General features: G+C 41.2%; 1 protein-coding gene across 1 annotated transcript; it reads right to left on the bottom strand.

The window, feature by feature from the left end:
* Positions 1–14,431: 14,431 nt before the first annotated feature.
* LOC123056921 (protein FAR1-RELATED SEQUENCE 3-like) lies at positions 14,432–15,157 on the bottom strand. The gene is made up of 3 exons (XM_044480141.1): positions 14,905–15,157; positions 14,583–14,774; positions 14,432–14,477 (listed from the first exon to the last, which is right to left on the bottom strand). The coding sequence occupies exons 1-3, from the start codon at positions 15,069–15,071 to the stop codon at positions 14,432–14,434; spliced, it is 405 nt and encodes a 134-aa protein (XP_044336076.1). The 5' UTR covers positions 15,072–15,157.
* Between the last annotated feature and the right edge of the window lie 1,330 nt (positions 15,158–16,487).

The following is a 16,487-nucleotide window of genomic DNA, read 5'->3' as shown; positions in this document are numbered from 1 at the left end:
AAGGTTATTTTTATTTTCATTGTGTTTATTAATATTTTCTTAAAATTTCATGCGCACCGATGTGTCTTGCTTGTTCATTTTTCTATCCCACACCGTTTATTGTTGCTCATAATAGCATTGTTTTTTGTCTCATTACATTTGAATCAGGGTCCTATTGTTGGCGATGAGCCTTGTTTGCCTGTTGGTGATGTCGCTTTGAATGTTAGCAGCAGCAAGTTTGATGATGTTGCTGTGAATGCTTCCAAGGTTTATTTTTCTGTGCACCTATTGGTAGCTTATTTTTTATTGTTAGTTTTGTTCATATTATTTACTTTTTCTAAATTTTTATTTTCATCAGATTACTATTGTTGAGCGTGAGGTTGTCCTTAGTGGTGGAGATGATGCTCATGATGTTCCATTGAGTAGTGGGTGCAATGTTGGTACCAAAGTTGCTGATGAGGATGCTGGTGCTGCCAGCATACTTGATGCCAAATCGCCCGGTGTTGGTATTGCTGGGAATGAAAATGTTTCTGGTTGTGAAGATTTGCCGCTGGAGAATTTCCCGCCTGGAGGTCTTGATTACGGCGATGCATTGCAATATGCTTCTAGCGTGGAGGAGGTGCCATCCGAGGATGATGATTTACTTCTGTCAATTTCTTCTGACCCCTTGACGCAGGAGGCGCTCTTGTCGTCCCAGGATTTTCTTTCTACAGACCCTGAAAGCGCATCAATATTGGTGTCCTCTCAAGATGTCCCATCGTCAAACCCTGAAGCTGGAGGCATAATGGTCTCATCACAGGAACTACCGTCGTCGTCAAACCCTGATAGTGCAGGTAAGGACTTGTAAATGGGGTGTACTTCTCAATTTTGGCATTTTGGACATGTTCTCTTGTAGTTGTTGAACTTATTATTTTTCATCATTTTCTGCAAGCAGAAAGTGGTAATGTTGTTAAGGTTGATACGTTTTTCTTCGCTGTTACGAGGTTGCGCACGAACCGTACGAAATGGTTAGTTTGGGATTTTTCCCGTACCATTTTTTGTCTCTTTTTCTTTCTCTAGTTTGATTATTGTTGTTGTTGCAGTAGTTTTAATTCATGTAATCTTTTGTGTTTTTCTAGTCACAAGCCGATGTTTCAAAATAAAGAATGTGATGCCAGTGTTGGTTCTATTGCTAAAGCATTTGTCCCCACTGGCAGGCTCAACTCAAACAGTGCTGATGTTGTTTTATATTCTCTACGTCAGAAGTACCGAGACACTGACAAGTTGATAGTTCCCAGATGGGTGACGGTCAGTATTTTGCTTTTTTGTAAATAGGATGATAACTTGTTTTGCCAATTTTCTAACTATTGTTGTTCTTTTTGTACAACAGACCAAGATCCGTGATGGAAATATTGATCCCAATGTGCTAAATTGGTTCACAAGATCAGGTGCTGATGGTTTTGACCAAGTAGGTGAACTTGGACTTTTTGTACTCATTAACTAGAACTGTCATGTTTTCTTTGCAGTTTTGGGAGGTGTGGGGAATGAACTTGATATGTGCTTCTTTTATTAAAGTTGTACTTATTGTTGCAAGGGAATTGAACTGATATGATTGTTCCTCAATTTTGGGCAGTGGATATAATTTCTTTATGATTATTTGATTTTTTGTTTGTACTTATGAATTTCAATTTCCCTCTTTTATTTTATTGTTTGGTAAATTCATTTTTCCCCTGCGATTTTTTTCCAGCTTCTTTTCCCTACATTTGATCCACCGTCATTTGTGGCTACCATGAAGCCTAGTGAAGTATCTGGGCATTGGTGCTTGGTTGTTCCGAATTTGAAGTTCCGTCGTTTCGAGTGTCTTGATTCACTCCGTGATGAAACCTGGGGTGATGCAGTTAGATTCTTAAGGAATATGACAAATAATATAAAGAAGCTTTGGAGGGAGTCTAGTGTAGACAGGGCCAAACTGTTCTCACCGGCACATATTGATGGTTTCTCTTGCGAGTTTGTGCGGGTGCCTCAGCAGGAAAACATGTGAGTATCCGTTTTTAATGATTTTTGCTGGTTGTTTTTGTTGCCGGAGGATGTTGTTCCTGTATTTTTTGGATTTTGTGTTGTACTATTTTTTTATTTTTCCTTTATTTACAGGCATGATTGTGGATTCTTTATGCTACAAAACTGCAAGACCTATTATTGCCGGGAGGATGGTGTAATTGAAATGGTCGATTACAGCCATGAAGACATTTTGGACATTAGGAAGACTTTGTTGTATACCTGCGCAACTAGCGATGTGTTTGATGTTGACTTCCGGGGTTTGTTTGGCATCGAACCCTGTATGTGTGCATGGACTTTTGTATTTTTTTGCAGCTTGTACTTCTCTATTAGTACTTTCATGAAATATGTATTTGAACTTACGATTTGTGCGGTCTTCTTTTTTTCAGGTGAGTGGCTGGATCTTGGTGAGCCTGACTACAGGTTCTTTGGTAGCCAGTTGTTGGAGCTCGAGCACGTAGCTATTGATCTTAGCCAGGGGCGTTCTCCCGAAAAGACAAGATCTGGTGTTATGAAGGGGCGGTTGGGAGCTCTGAGAGGTTTTACGACTGCTTGTGCAGATAGCCCTACTACACCCAACAATCCCATTGTGGAATTGATAGATAGTGATGATGATGTGTTTGACAAGATTGCTGGCATTGGAAGAGTCACGAGGAGCGCTGCTGCCAAAGGTTTATCTCCCCTTGCTGGAATAGTGGCTCGTAGAGCTGGTGGTGCTAGGAAAGATCCCGCTTTGGATTCTGGCAATGTTGTAAGCACGAAGCGTGCGCCCAGAGCTCCTATAAAGTTTTGCTCCCCTGTGCAGCAGCTTCACCCTTATAAATTCCCTCACCTGGACAAGGCTCGCAGGTTGTATAATCTGTTGCTTAGTAATGAATGGCGTGAGAAGTATGGCGAGTGAGTATCTCTCATTATTTTTTCCTCTTCCTTTTCTTCTGTTGTTTGTAACTGCTAGATAAATATGGCCTGAACTGTTCCTTTTTATACAACTCGAACTGCTATGAATGCCTTATCTTGCTTCTCCTTCTTTTTGTTCTTGTGTGTGCTGCAGGGATACATTCTCAATGATACCTCAGCCTGATGGAAACGTAACTAACTTCACTAGTAATCGCATATGGGAAGTTTTTTCACCTGGGCAAATGATGGAGGGTGATGTAATTGACTTCCTCATTGATGATTGGAAGCAAGATCCCGATAGAAATGCTGATTTCGCATCTGGGAAAAGGATATTGTTGAGTCCATATTTCATCACGGTAATCAGTCAGATCGGTTTCTTTATGTTGAACAAGACTGTCTATTGTTTTTACGATTTTTAATAATACTTTGCTTGTTGATTCTTTTTCCGCTGTCTATTTTCTATTTTGGCTTTTTGCAGGTTGTGCTTGACTGTTTGTTTTACGAGGATGAAAATAAAGTGTTTAATCTGGAGAGTGCAGCGAGAGATTTCAAGAGCTATGTTAAAGCTAATGAAGACTTGCTCAGTGCCGACCTTGTGAGATCTACTAGCTGATTTTTGGTTTTTATTTGTTTGTTGTGATGCTGGTTTTTACTTTGAATATTTAACATCTATTTTTTGGTCATTTGTTTTTAGATCATGATGCCTCTATTCAAGCCTATGGTTTTATCAAAGGATAGGAAAGTGAGCCACTATTCCTTATATGTCATGAATCGATACCGAAGTAGCGTTGACATCCTTGACTCTTTACCTTATCCGAAGAACCACTGTCCTTCGAAGAACACCTATCACAAAGACTGCGAGAAGATTGTGAGTGACATTTATTATCTGTACTGGATTAATATTTCTGCACCTTTGTTTCTGCTGTTTTTGAGACCTAAAACTGTGGGGGTTGTTTTGTTTTTTTACAGATTTCTAGATTGGTCAAAGTAATGAAGGTTGTGTATGGTGATGCTCAGTACAATGTGAGCAAGCAGCCCAATTGGGAGCTGGTTGCAAAGAAACCAGCGTTTGTCAAGGTTCCACTTCAAGGGCCGAATGAATGTGGCCATTATACTCTGAAGTATGCGGGATGCTATGATGGTGAAAAGATCGTTGAGAACATTCGAGATAATGACATGGGTTTCTTGTTGAGCTTTTGACTTTTTGTTTTTGGCTTATTGTGCATCCTTTTTTTTATGTGTCATGATTTTTGATAATTTGTTTTATTGTTTTGCAGCCACGCATTGTTGATTGGAACGCTGAGGATCTGTATAGAGTTGTGTTCAACCGTAATAACCATCTTATGGTGACGGAGCTTCCCAAGGAGGTTCAGGCTTTGGCTCCTGATGCATAGGATAAATGGTCATCATTTGCATAGTGAATTGGATAGTTGTGTGATATATCTCTTGAAACATTGTAGGCTCTATTTTGTAGTGTTTGATGTCTTGTCGAGTACTCTGTAATAACTAGTATATTTTGTGTTGTGTATTAAGTGTGGCACGATGTTTTTTTTGTACTGAAGACTTATATAGTAGTTGAACTGAAAACATTTTTTTTTCAAGTGTATTTTCGAACTGTTGCTCAGAAAGTGAGATTTATTTTATTTTTATGTGATTCCATCCTAACTTGGACCTTTATAGTTTCTGTACTCTCGTTTTCTTGTACTTATGATATAGTTCTGTTAGTACTGATTTGAAGTATCATTTCAGCGTAAGGCTTTCAAAATTTTAGTGCCAAATTTCTTTTTGAACTTCTTGAACTTTAGTAGTTAAACTTCATAGTAAGAGTTAAAGTACTGGTTTAAATTAGCTACGTTTAAGAGATATTCCTATTAAGTTCAAAACTATTTCTTTCTCAATGCATTAATTGGTATCATCATAGCACTTACCGAATAAACTTAGTTGTACTGAGATTCCAATTGTGCTAGTACTTTTGATTAATTATTTATTGTTTGTGTTGTTTGATGCTAGTATGTCTTCTTGTTGTGTTTCTTGTGATTTTTCTCTTTTGTCGAACTTATATTTTTTGATTTAGTTTTTGGCCTTCTTTTTTCTAGGCTGTGGTTCTTCTCCAGGCAATGTTTGGTATAATCCTAGCACTTGCTGTATAGACTAAGTTGTACTGAGATTTCAGTTGTATTGCCACTGTTAACTCTTAGTATGTCACTATTTTAAGGAATGCGAACTGAAGCTTCCCGTTCCTTTTTATATATTTGTATAATGAACGTACCGTGTGTTCAACTGTACCAGAACTCTTCAGTCCTAGGATGCTAGTGACTAGGAAATACGTATTGGTGTTTCTTTGCTTTTCCTGATGCAGTACTTAGTGAATTTCTAACTACTTTTTACCACGATGCTTTTTAGTACTGAATGTTGTCCTGGGCTGAAACTTAGTCTTTTTAGTGTTCGTTTGAAACTAAAAACTGATTTTTTTAGCGTGATAGTACTATCGTTCATGTCTAAGCTGTACTGAGCGTCGAAGGCTACTATTTGCTTTTATCCTTAGTTAGTCTGCCTCTTTTGTTTTTGTTTTTGCGAAAATATTCATGTGTTATTTTTTTTCTACATGACTAGTGCTGCGTGGCAGCCATCAAGTTTCAACTTCAACCTACGTCAACTTCAAATGATGGATGAACCAAATAGGAAGCTAGCAAACTTGTTGGACGACATAAGCAAACGATGTACTTGATAGACATAGGCAAACTTGTTCAAACCCTGACACACATAGCATAAGGTAGCTGGTTCAACATAACGAAAGAAAACTACAAATCTGAAACAACAATACTAAGGACACACACAGCATAAGGTAGCTGGTTCAACATAACAAATGCAGACTTTCATGCATCTTCATCTGCAAAGTTGCAGTGGTAGTAGGGGTCAGCCTCCTGCTCTTTTGAAATATCCCAACCTATCACGATGTTGTCGATTGTCTTCATTGACTTGTACATTGCGTATGCATCTATTCCTGCGTACGTGATGAGGTTGTCTGGCAGCGGGCTGTTCCCCCACAGTTTGTGGTCTGCCCTGTTCATCTTCTTCTTCATGCCTTCGTAGAATGGGTGGATGACGCCGCCTGCAACATCGGCCAAGGAGTCGTAGTATTTTGTGGTCTTTGGATCTTTCCACTTGCGCTGCATGTCGATGAAGTTGTTGGGGTTGATTTCCAAACCAGACTCCTGCAGCATCCGCTTGTCACCTCCAATGCTGAAACCAACAAATGTGTACAATTTCTCCTCCCGCAGGAAGTCTTTGAGGCGCTTGGGCCGACAAGGGGGGAGAAACACATTTATAGATTAGTCTTCTTTTTTGAGGATTTAATTCTTCTGCTTTTTTCACCAAATTAGAGAATCATTTTACGAGAGTCAATGATAGATGCGCTGCTTGATTCAAGTTTAGTTTTCTTTTTTGTTGAATAAAAGACCTATACCAGTGCTTGATACATCTTTGTGCATTAATTCTATATCAAGTTCAAAAATTAGTTTGAGAAACATGTGCATCAAGATATGGACCTATACCACTTCACCAAAGATCTTTTAATACATCAATTCTACAAACTATACTAGTGCATCAAGATCAGAATCTATGCTAGTTCATCAAGTTCAGAAATTAATTTGGTGCATAAAGTTCAGAATGCTATAAACTTTTTTTCAGATGCTAATCTGGTGAAACAATCCACTTCACAGTTTCAGAAATGCATTTAATTTGATAAACATGTAATCGTGTATCCACTTCATAGACTATAGTAGTTCATCTAGTTGGGAAACAATTTTTAATTAAGTTTTTAGTGACTAGTACTGGTACAACAGATGAATGAACAGTAGTATGGGTTACCATTTTGTGGCTGCTGCGATGTGGTACACCAAGCAGAGTTCCTCGACGCACAACTGCAGGACTGCCGCCATCTGTGGAGGTTTTTCCTCGTCGGTGTACTCCACATCAACTCCGATGAAGCTCGGATACGAGCCGCCGCCCTTCATCCTAAGCCTGCTCATCATCTCATCGGCCTTGTCTGGTTCGCTGGTGCAGACTATCTCCAGCGTCTCCTTGCCGTGGAGCTCAACCCCTTTGAGCGTTCTGGTCCAACGTCTCGGCATGATGTCAACGAGGACGTTAATGTCAACGAGGTTGTTCCTCTTGTCCAACGTCTCGGCATGATGATGCTTGGTGGACGGTTCCTCCGCCATGGCCTTCCTCCGATGACTGTGGGCTTTGGAGAGAGTCGCTGGAGGTTTGTGTGTAGTGGAAATGGAAGCGGCAACGGTGCTATGTGGGAAGGAGGGAGATATGGAAGACAATGGGGGCTTTTTGCAGTGCGCCAACGGTGGTGTGTGGGAGGCGGTTCGTCGGGGGCGTGCGTGTAGTGGTCGTGGGGGTCGCCGTTTGCACTTCGTCGTGACAACCGCCCAGTGGGTGGCGCGAGTGGTGGCCTGGAAGAACTAACCATCCAAGACAAATGTTTTTTACTGGTGCACTGATTAGTCTTGTCAAGATGTACTTACGATCTGCTAAATCCCACTTGCACATCTCTGTCGTTGTGATGATGGCATTTTGCACTGTTTAGGTGACGTATGGATCTGTGATGTTTTTCCATGTGGATGTTTAAGTATTGTTTTTCTATTGAAGCCTTTATACACTAGTGTATGTCAAAACATTTTTTCAGTGCCCTGGGAGTTGTTGCTCAAAACTTGTACTTATTTTATTTTCATCTGTACAAACCTAAGTTAGGCCTTTATAGTTTTTGTATTCTCATTTTTACTGCACTTATGTTTTAGTACTGTGTGAACTGAATTGTAATTTCAAACAGCGCATGGGTTTGAAATTTGATGTCACAGTGGTGCGAGTGGCCTGACTGATCCTGCTGTTTTAGTACTGATGTTGTATGTATGTTTGAACTGATTTTTTTATAACTTAGGTTGGGGGTGGGGGTTTGAGATTATTTTACGAGCAGATCGTTCATTGTGGTGTGGACAGATTATATATAAATAATAAATTTAGCAAAATTGACAAATAAATTCTATTTGAACTTTTTGAATTTTAGTAGTTGAACTTGTCAGTTTTTATATAAATAAGAAATTTAGCATAATTGACAAACATTATATGTTTGAACTTTTAGATTTTTAGTAGTTGAACTTGTCAGTTTTTATATAAATAAGATTTTTAGCATAATTGACAAACATTATATGTTTTCAACTTTTTTAGTTTTAGTAGTTGAACTTGTCAGTTTTTAAATAAATAAGAATTTTAGCATAATTGACAAACATTATATGTTTTGAACTTTTTTAGTTTTAGTAGTTGAACTTGAAAGTAATATTTAATTCTGTTTTTTAAATTATGTACATTTAACAGAAAGGCTATTAAGTTTTGTTCTTTTTAGAGGGTTCATTGTTTTTGTATCATATTTTTTTCCTTTTTTCTTGTAGAGGTTAATTGACAAACATTTTTCTTGTGGTTTATATTTCTTTGTCCCGCCCTCTAGTTTGTATAGCTGGGCTTATTCGGTGGGGTGTTTTGTTGACGATGTAGAGGCTATTGGGCCGTTTTCTGGCCTAGATAGCTCGTCCGCGTGCCTGTGCAGTGCGTCGTGCGCGTGCGCTCTGGGTTTAGTCCCACCTCGCTAGTCGAGGGGGCTCCGAACCTGTTTATAAGCGCAGCCGACGCTCACCAGTCGAACTCCTCTGAACACTTACCTGAGTGCTTATACACAGCGCTCGCTCTCTCTCTTGACCTGTGGGCCCTGGTCGACGGGTCTTGCGTTGTGCGGATTACTAGGGATTCGCCCACGGGCTCGAGTTCAAGTATCTAGCATTGTCAGGGCCTGCTCCTAACCTTGGGCGGTCAATTTTTTTTGTTTTGTTTTGAATCTAGTACTTGATTCCTCCAGTAACTTGGACTCATACTTTTTGTTCTAGTTCTTGTCAGTTTTGTGTGAGTGTAATCTTTTTCGTTTGAGTTTTTTGCCTTCTTTTTTGTGTTTGTTTTTGTGATTATTCTCAAGTGTCTTCTGGTGTCATTTTCAGAACTATGGTACTTGCGTGTAGACTGAGTTGTACTGATAGTGCATTCATAGTAGCGCTTACGGACTGATGCTTCTTTGTACTTTTTATTGTAGTAAGTATGTAATGCCCGTTCAAGTGATTAGTTGCATCGTAACTGGTACTTTAGAGCAACGACAACGTTCCCTTCAGAAGCTACTTTTTCAATTTTGAAATGATGGATTAACAACATACGAAGCTACCAAACCAAACTTATATAATGAGATAAGCAAAACATTGTACTTGATGACATAACAAACTTGTTCAAACATGACAAGCACGACATAATCATACTGGTTCAACCCAACAAGAGCAAACTACTAATTTGAAACAACAAGATAAAAGGCAAGCACAAGGGGAAGTAAAACGAAGGTAGGCTCTGATGTATCTTCATCCCGTAAAGGGGCAATAGGGGTGGTCGTAGAAGTTGTTAGCCTCCCGCTCTTTCGCAAATTCCGAACCATCTATGATGTAGTCGATCATGAACCATAACTTATACGCGGCGCACGCATCTACTCCTGCGTACTCGATGAGGTTGTCTGGCAGCTCGCTTGTCCCCCACAGTTTGTAGTCTTCCTGCATGCTGATCTTGTTTTTCATGCCTTTGTAGAATGGGTGGATGACGCTGGCTGCAACATCAGTCAAGGAGTCGTACTCTTTTCTGGTGTATGGAACTCTCCACTTGCGCTAAATGTCGATGAACTTGTTGGGGTTGATCTCCATACCGGACAACTTCAGCTTCTCTTTGCCGCTTTCAATGCTGAAACCGGCAAATGTGAACAACTTGTCATGCTGCAGCATGTCGGTCAAGCGCTTGGGCCTCCAAGGGCAGAGACATTTTGAATATTAGCATTACTTTGATGTTTGAATTATCCATTTTTGTTTTGTTTTAAAAGTGATGAATCCATGAAGTAGTTGTTTATGTAGGATAAACAATGGATGAATGTACTTCAAAAACTAGTAAAGAAAGTTCTGAAATTAAATTAAGTACATCATGTTATTCTTCTTCTTGGATAATACATAGTTTCAGTCAATGTTGTATGTTCCGCATTGGTACTAGTTTAGTCTACTTTTGTTGAAATAGGATAATACAGAACCAGTGCTTCACCAAGTACTTAGTTTATTTTCTTACGAAAATAACATTACATCAAATTCAGAAAATACTTCACTACATCAAGTTTAGAAATATCTTTTTTAATACATCGAGTACATAGACTACTCTATTGTATCAACTCCAGAAACTACACTAGTCGATCAACTTCAGAATTTAATCTTCTGCAAGATTTTTCCAAATAGTAATCCAGTGTATCAGGTTCAAAAATACATTTATAGTATATCTACTTGAGAAAATGCAGTAGTGCATCCACTTTTCACAAACCACACTTGTACATCTAGTTGGGAAACAAGTGTGATTAAATTTTCAGGATACAGTACTAATAAAACAGATAAACGATATGCAGGGCAAATGAGTAGGATTGCTCACCATTTTGTGGCCGCTGCGATGTTGTACACCAAGCAGAGTTCATCGATGCACAACTACAGGACTGCCGCCATCTGGGGAGGTTCATCTTCGTTGGTGTAGTGCACACCAACGCCGATGATCCTACGAATCCTGCCGCCAAGCTTCCTCCAGAGCCTGGAGATCACCTTGTCGGCCTTGTCTGGTTCACTGGTGCAGACGATCTCCAGCGTCTCCTTGCCATGGAGCTCAACCCCTTTGAGCATTCTGCTGTAGTCGCGCTTCTCGCCGGGGATGTTAATGTCGATGAGGTTGCTCCTCTTGTCCGACGTCTCGGCATGATGATGCTTGGCGGACGGTTCCTCCGCCATGGCCTTCCTCCGGCGACTGTGGGCTTTGGAGAGAGACGCTGGAGGTTTGTGTGCAGTGGAAATGGAAGCGGCAATTGTGGTTTGTGGGAACGAGGGAGAGATGGAAGACAATGGGGTATTTTTTCAGTGCGCCGTCGGTGGTGTGTGGGAGGCGGTTCGTCGGGGGCGTGTGTGTAGTTGTCGTGGGGGTCGCCGTTTGCACTTCGTCGTGGCAACCGCCCAGTGGGTGGCGTGGGTGGTGGCGTGGAAGAACTAACCGTCCAAGTTAAATGGTTTTTACTGTTGAACTGACTAGTCTTGTCAAGCTGTACTTATGACCTGCAAGACCCCACTTGCACGCCTCTGCGGTTGTGATGATGGCATTTTACTATGGCACCGGTTTGTATAGTCAAGCTGTACTTATCAGCTGCTTATCCCACTTGCACGTGTCAGCATCGGTGTTGGTGGAGGTCTGAACTCCTCTACTATCATACTCGGACTGGTGATTGAAGTGTAATTGAACGTACCAAATACCAGCGATACTATGTGTGGTGCTAATGTTTTTTAAAACAATTTTCGTATTTTTTAAAGGATTGTTTATATCAAGATAACCTATGAGTATTTTTTACAGATAAATTAGATTTTCACCAGTACAGGATGTATTTATATTCACATTTTGCTTGAGGTAATTATTTTTATGTACTGATGGTCTTTCTGAATTGGGACTGGTAGGAGCAGGCATAGCTTTGTTTTTTCAAAACAATTTTTTTTCAGTCATTGACTGGTGTGTTTGTTATTACTATGCCTTGTGTACTGCCGACTGAGAGTTATCAGTACTGACATTTTTTTTGCTGAGTTACTGGTTGACAGTAGCGTTTTGCGTCAGATATATCAAGATAAGTTTTTTCAATTTTATTTTTGACTGCATTCAAAAGGATTATCAAATGGTTTAAATAATAATTTCACTGCTTCAGCGGGCACAAATCAGAAATTATATCAGTACTGATGTGTACTCTGCCTTGTACTGACGACTGAGAGTTATCAGTACTGATATGCTACAAGAGTTTAAAATTTTCCTTGACATATTTTTTTCCTGAGTTACTGGTTCACAGTAGCCTTTTGCGTTGGATATATCCAGATAAGTTTTTTCAAACGTATTTTGTGACTGCATTCAAAATGATTATCAAATGGTTTACATAATAATGTCACTGCTCCAGCGGGCACAAATCAGAAACTAAAAAATAACTTTAGTTCTGATTGAGAATTTGACGATAAAGCTAAATAAGTTTTGGTAAACGACAATGTTTTTGTGAAATTCTTCCTCATTGTGTGCTGATTCAACTGAGACTACAAGGTTATTTTTAGTTGACGCAGCAGGATAACCACTATGTATTGTTTAGTCTTGAGCTTCTCCTAACTGTCCCCGAATTTTGTGCCTTGCCGGCGCTCTTTCCAGGTTGAGACTTGGCAGCTTCATCGTCAGTTTCAGTTTCCTCGCCCCCGACACTATCACCTTCATTGTCTTCGTCTGATTGGCTGTCATTCTCATCAAACTCTTCTTCTTCATCGTCTTCATTTGATTGCTTGGAACTATGTACCTTGCCCTGTTTATGTTCAGCTCCACTGACCTCCTTGCCCACTTTGCACGTGCAGGGATTATGTCCGTCAGTTCCGCCACACTTGCGGCAGGTGTAGCTGCTATGTGTGTTGTCTCCATTGGTAGAAAGCTGGGTGGCTCCAATCTGCTTGTTCTTGTTGACAGTGGCATCTATGCGGAGTGGGCATGTGCGGTAGTTATGGTTGCTCACGATGTTGCAGAATCCGCATGCCCTTACCCCGAGGGGTTTGCCGTCCGGGCCAAATTCCACGCGCTTGATGGGGCGTGGTGGCTTTTTGGCTGCTGCTTTCGCAGATTTCGCTGCTTGTGTTTTGCTCTTCCTCCCCTTTGTGTTTGAGAATATTGGGGGTTTAATCACCCTTTCCTGCTGCTGCTGGTAGGATGTGCTATTGTCATGTCGTTCGCCTACAACACCATCAAGCTCATGATCTCGCATGTGAGTTTGTCGGTGCTCTTGAGTGTGCACACGGGCAAGCTCCGGTTGCTGCTGCTGCTCTTCCTCGTTCTCAAACGGGTCAATAGCTCCCATATGGTTCATCTCGGACAACATTGTAGCAATATCCTGCTCAATGGCTTCATTGTCCGCGACACCTCCATTTTCAACAGAATGCATGGCGTCGAGTTCTCGTTCAAGCTTGTCCATGACGACCCGCGTCCTTTCCATTTGCTCTTGGCTTCTCAAGTTTTTTTCTATGCACCCTCATGTTCAGCGTCAGCAGTGAGCTTTCAATGCAGTATTGGGATGCTTTGTTTGACGCTACTGTCCTCAAGTCATTTCTGTCAAATGTTGGCTGGATGTTCGGGCGTTTGGTGTATCTTCTGAGTTTGTATTTCTCTGGAACACTTTCAGCCTTAATTGTCTGCATCATGCACAGGACATGCACGCAGAAAAGACCTGTATTTGTTTTTAGAAGGGGTGCATGTTTTTTGTCATTTCATTCGAACAAAAACTTTGCAAAAAAAGTAGTACATTATGTAACATCTTTTTGGTAGTCCTCACCTGTGTGGTCCCGTAGCCTGCACTCGCACTCATATGTTTCTCCCACGGGGTCTGCAACCACCTGGAACGCATGCTGAGCCCACACAGACAGTTTTTGCGGGTGGTTGTAGCGCACTAGGTACTTTGTGGGATCTTCCGTCTCTGTCGCCGTGAAGAGAGTGCTCAGTTTTAGCCTATCTCTGATCTCGCTGTACACAGCTCGCGTGTACAGCTTTGCCATCTGGGTGTCAAACCCATAGAAGGCCAGTGTGTTTTGTTCCTTCTGCAGATGCAAGAATGATGACCAAATTGTTAGTTTTCACGCAGGAAAAACTTCTAATAAAGTTTTTTACTTTAGTAAGCATGTAATTTTTTGTCTTACGACAAGTGATAGAGCTATACCCGGTTACCCATTGTCTCCTGGTTCTCTGTCTGCCTCCTGGTTTTGACGCAGGAGTTTACCTGGCTGACAAACCGGTGTAGGTTATGTCTCTCATTTACGTAGTTCTTCTTGAGCACATAGTTCATGCTCTCACTTCGCTGTGTGGATGTCATTTTGGCGCAGAAAAATTCTTTGAAGTAGGCTGATATCCATTTCTCATGCTCGTTCCACATGCCCACCATTGTGGCATCATCGTGGAGGTTGTACTTATCCATGAGTCTTTTCCAGGCATCCTCAAACTCAGTTGGCATGAGGGGCCAGTTGAGAATTGATGTGAATTCATCCTTAAGGTCCTCGTCCAGGAAATGCAGGTACGCGAGGTGTTCCCTGTACTTCTTCATAATGTGCCGACGACATAGCTTATGTACTGTGTTCTTGAAAACATCTGCGATTGCCAAAGCCATTGCCTGGCACTGGTCTGGTAATGAGAAAATAGACTTGGAGTGGTCAGCAGATGGTTGTGCATATATACCAATACAACTGACACAACATTTTTACTGTGTTATTTTCCTTTTCTTTTTTGGTAGGGGGGTGGTGGTTGGGGGTGGTTTTAGCGGGTGTACCTGTGAGAATGCATATAGGAGCCTTCCTTCTCATGCACCTCAAAATGTCCTGAACAACCACTTGAATGAATCTGCATCCTCATCTCTTATCAGGGCAAAACCAAAGAATGTAGTCTGTAAGTGGTTGTTAGTTCCGACAAACACCCCAAGTGGCATATGGTACTTGTTGGTCTTGTATGTTGTGTCAAACGTTACGCAGTCCCCGAAGTCCTGATACGCTCCTCGGCAGCTTGCGTTCGCCCAAAATATGTTCTTAACTCTGTCGGACTCATCGAGTTGCATGTCACAGAAGAATTCCCTGTTTATAGCTTTCATCTCCCTAAAGAAGTTGACAGTCTTTAGGACATCATCCACATCATCAATCCTTGAATTCTTTGCTTTCCTGCATATAAAAAGTTCATTGAAAAATGCATGTTGAACTGGCGTCAGGTCATGCGTTGCTTGATATGTTTGTACTGACAGAGGAAAAAAGAAGTAGGCGGTTTATGGGAGGAGAACAAGTTTGTACTTACAGGTTAATCAGGTCTTTGGCATTCATTTCGAGGAAGTAGCTACCAGGGTCATCACCGCCCAGAATGCTCATGATTTGCGAGTGTTCAATGCCTTTGAACTGCAGGTACTTGACGTACTCCAAGATTGTTTTGTCAAAGTTTTTGTGGGACTGCAAGAAGACAAGCATTTATGCGGTGAGCTGTAGCCTGTGGTTGTGTTCCCAGACTATCTCTTTTACGACAAATGTTCCATCCTTTTCCTTCTTCAGCCTCATTTTAGCCCCGCAGTTAGTTCTGGCTGTCGTCTTGTTACGCTGTCTATTTTCTTCAGACACCTTTGATTCATAAACTCCATGGCACGTGCAATAAAGGTAGGCTCTGGTCTTAAACTTGGGGCCTTCCCTGACAGCAAAACCAGCGTGCTTCGCATATACGTTGTAGAAGTTCTTAGTTTCTTCGAAAGTTTCAAACCTCATCTCTAGCCTTGGCAGAACTTAAGCTTCAATGTCAAGTGGCTGCACACATGAGTGACAAAACAAAAATGTTAGATGGGGTGGTCACAGCACCATGGTATGGACTGTGCTTGTATTTTTTTTCTATATGGATACTTACATGTGTATAGCTCTGCGCTGCCTCTGGTGTTTGTTGTTCTCCCTATTTTATGGGCACCGGTGGTGTCACCCTTGGTACATGCAGCAATGCATCTCTTGGAGGGAGCAACGATGACGAAGATCTCCGTCTCTCGTTGTACGTACGTCTCTCCTCAGATTCATTGTGATGTTGCTCCTGTCTATATGGCTCATATCTTGTACTTTTGAACCTACTAGAGTGGCCAAAATTTCTGTCTTTTTGCCGTGGTCTTCCCGTCGCAACTGCTTTTGCAGCACGAATGATTGATGTTGACGGAGCGACTGGTGGAAGCCTTCTTGTCCTTTGGCTTTTTGCGTGCGCTGGGGAAGGAAAACATTTGCTGTTGGTGATATTGTTGGCCTAGTTGCAACCCAATAGCGGCAAAGCTTGCATTCCCAGACATTGTTGTTTGCTGTATAGAAGGACCTGTCCGTGCTTCTGATGATTGCGGTGTATCTTCAAATCTGCCTGTACTATTGAAATATCCAGGCGGTATTTCTGGTGTTACCCAACCAGGTGGTGCCCCATATCTGTTTTGCTCATGAAATGCTTGCTGCGTGGGCCGCCTTGCATGCTTCTGCAAACAACATTCAAAAGTTTTTGGGATTAATCTGGTTTTGTTTTCAGTCGAACCGATGAACGTTCATGTTCAAACACGGATGTACTGATGTACTGTTTTTAGCATTGTTTTGTAAACTGGACATTGAACTCATGCATGACTTCTCCTTTGTTCTTCTGTAACTTATGCAACTACACTAGAAGTACTCCTAGTTTATGTATCATTGAACTTACTGTGTAACTATGGCACTCTCTCGTCACTATCTACCTAGATTGATGCATATGTGCTTTTTTTAACTTGAACTGAAGATAGCATATTAAATGCACTAACAGTAACCTCGAACATCCTAATCGTGCATCAATGCATATACATTACAAGTACTGCTAGCTTATGTATCACTGAACTTATTGAGTAG

Source organism: Triticum aestivum, chromosome 3A (genome assembly GCF_018294505.1).
Source record: "Triticum aestivum cultivar Chinese Spring chromosome 3A, IWGSC CS RefSeq v2.1, whole genome shotgun sequence".
Taxonomy (NCBI): Eukaryota; Viridiplantae; Streptophyta; class Magnoliopsida; order Poales; family Poaceae; genus Triticum; species Triticum aestivum.
The sequence above is the reverse complement of the archived record's forward strand: the minus strand, read 5'-3'. Positions and strand labels throughout refer to the sequence as shown.

Bases quoted from the DNA above. Each gene is read 5' to 3' on its own strand.
- LOC123056921 (XM_044480141.1), bottom strand. From the start codon at position 15,071: ATGCTTGTCTTCTTGCAGTCCCACAAAAACTTTGACAAAACAATCTTG. The intron at 14,775-14,904 runs GTAAGTACAAAC...TTTTATATGCAG, and splicing joins GCCAAAGACCTGATTAACCT to GAAAGCAAAGAATTCAAGGA. The intron at 14,478-14,582 runs GTTTGACACAAC...TGCCCTGATAAG, and splicing joins GACTTCGGGGACTGCGTAAC to AGATGAGGATGCAGATTCAT.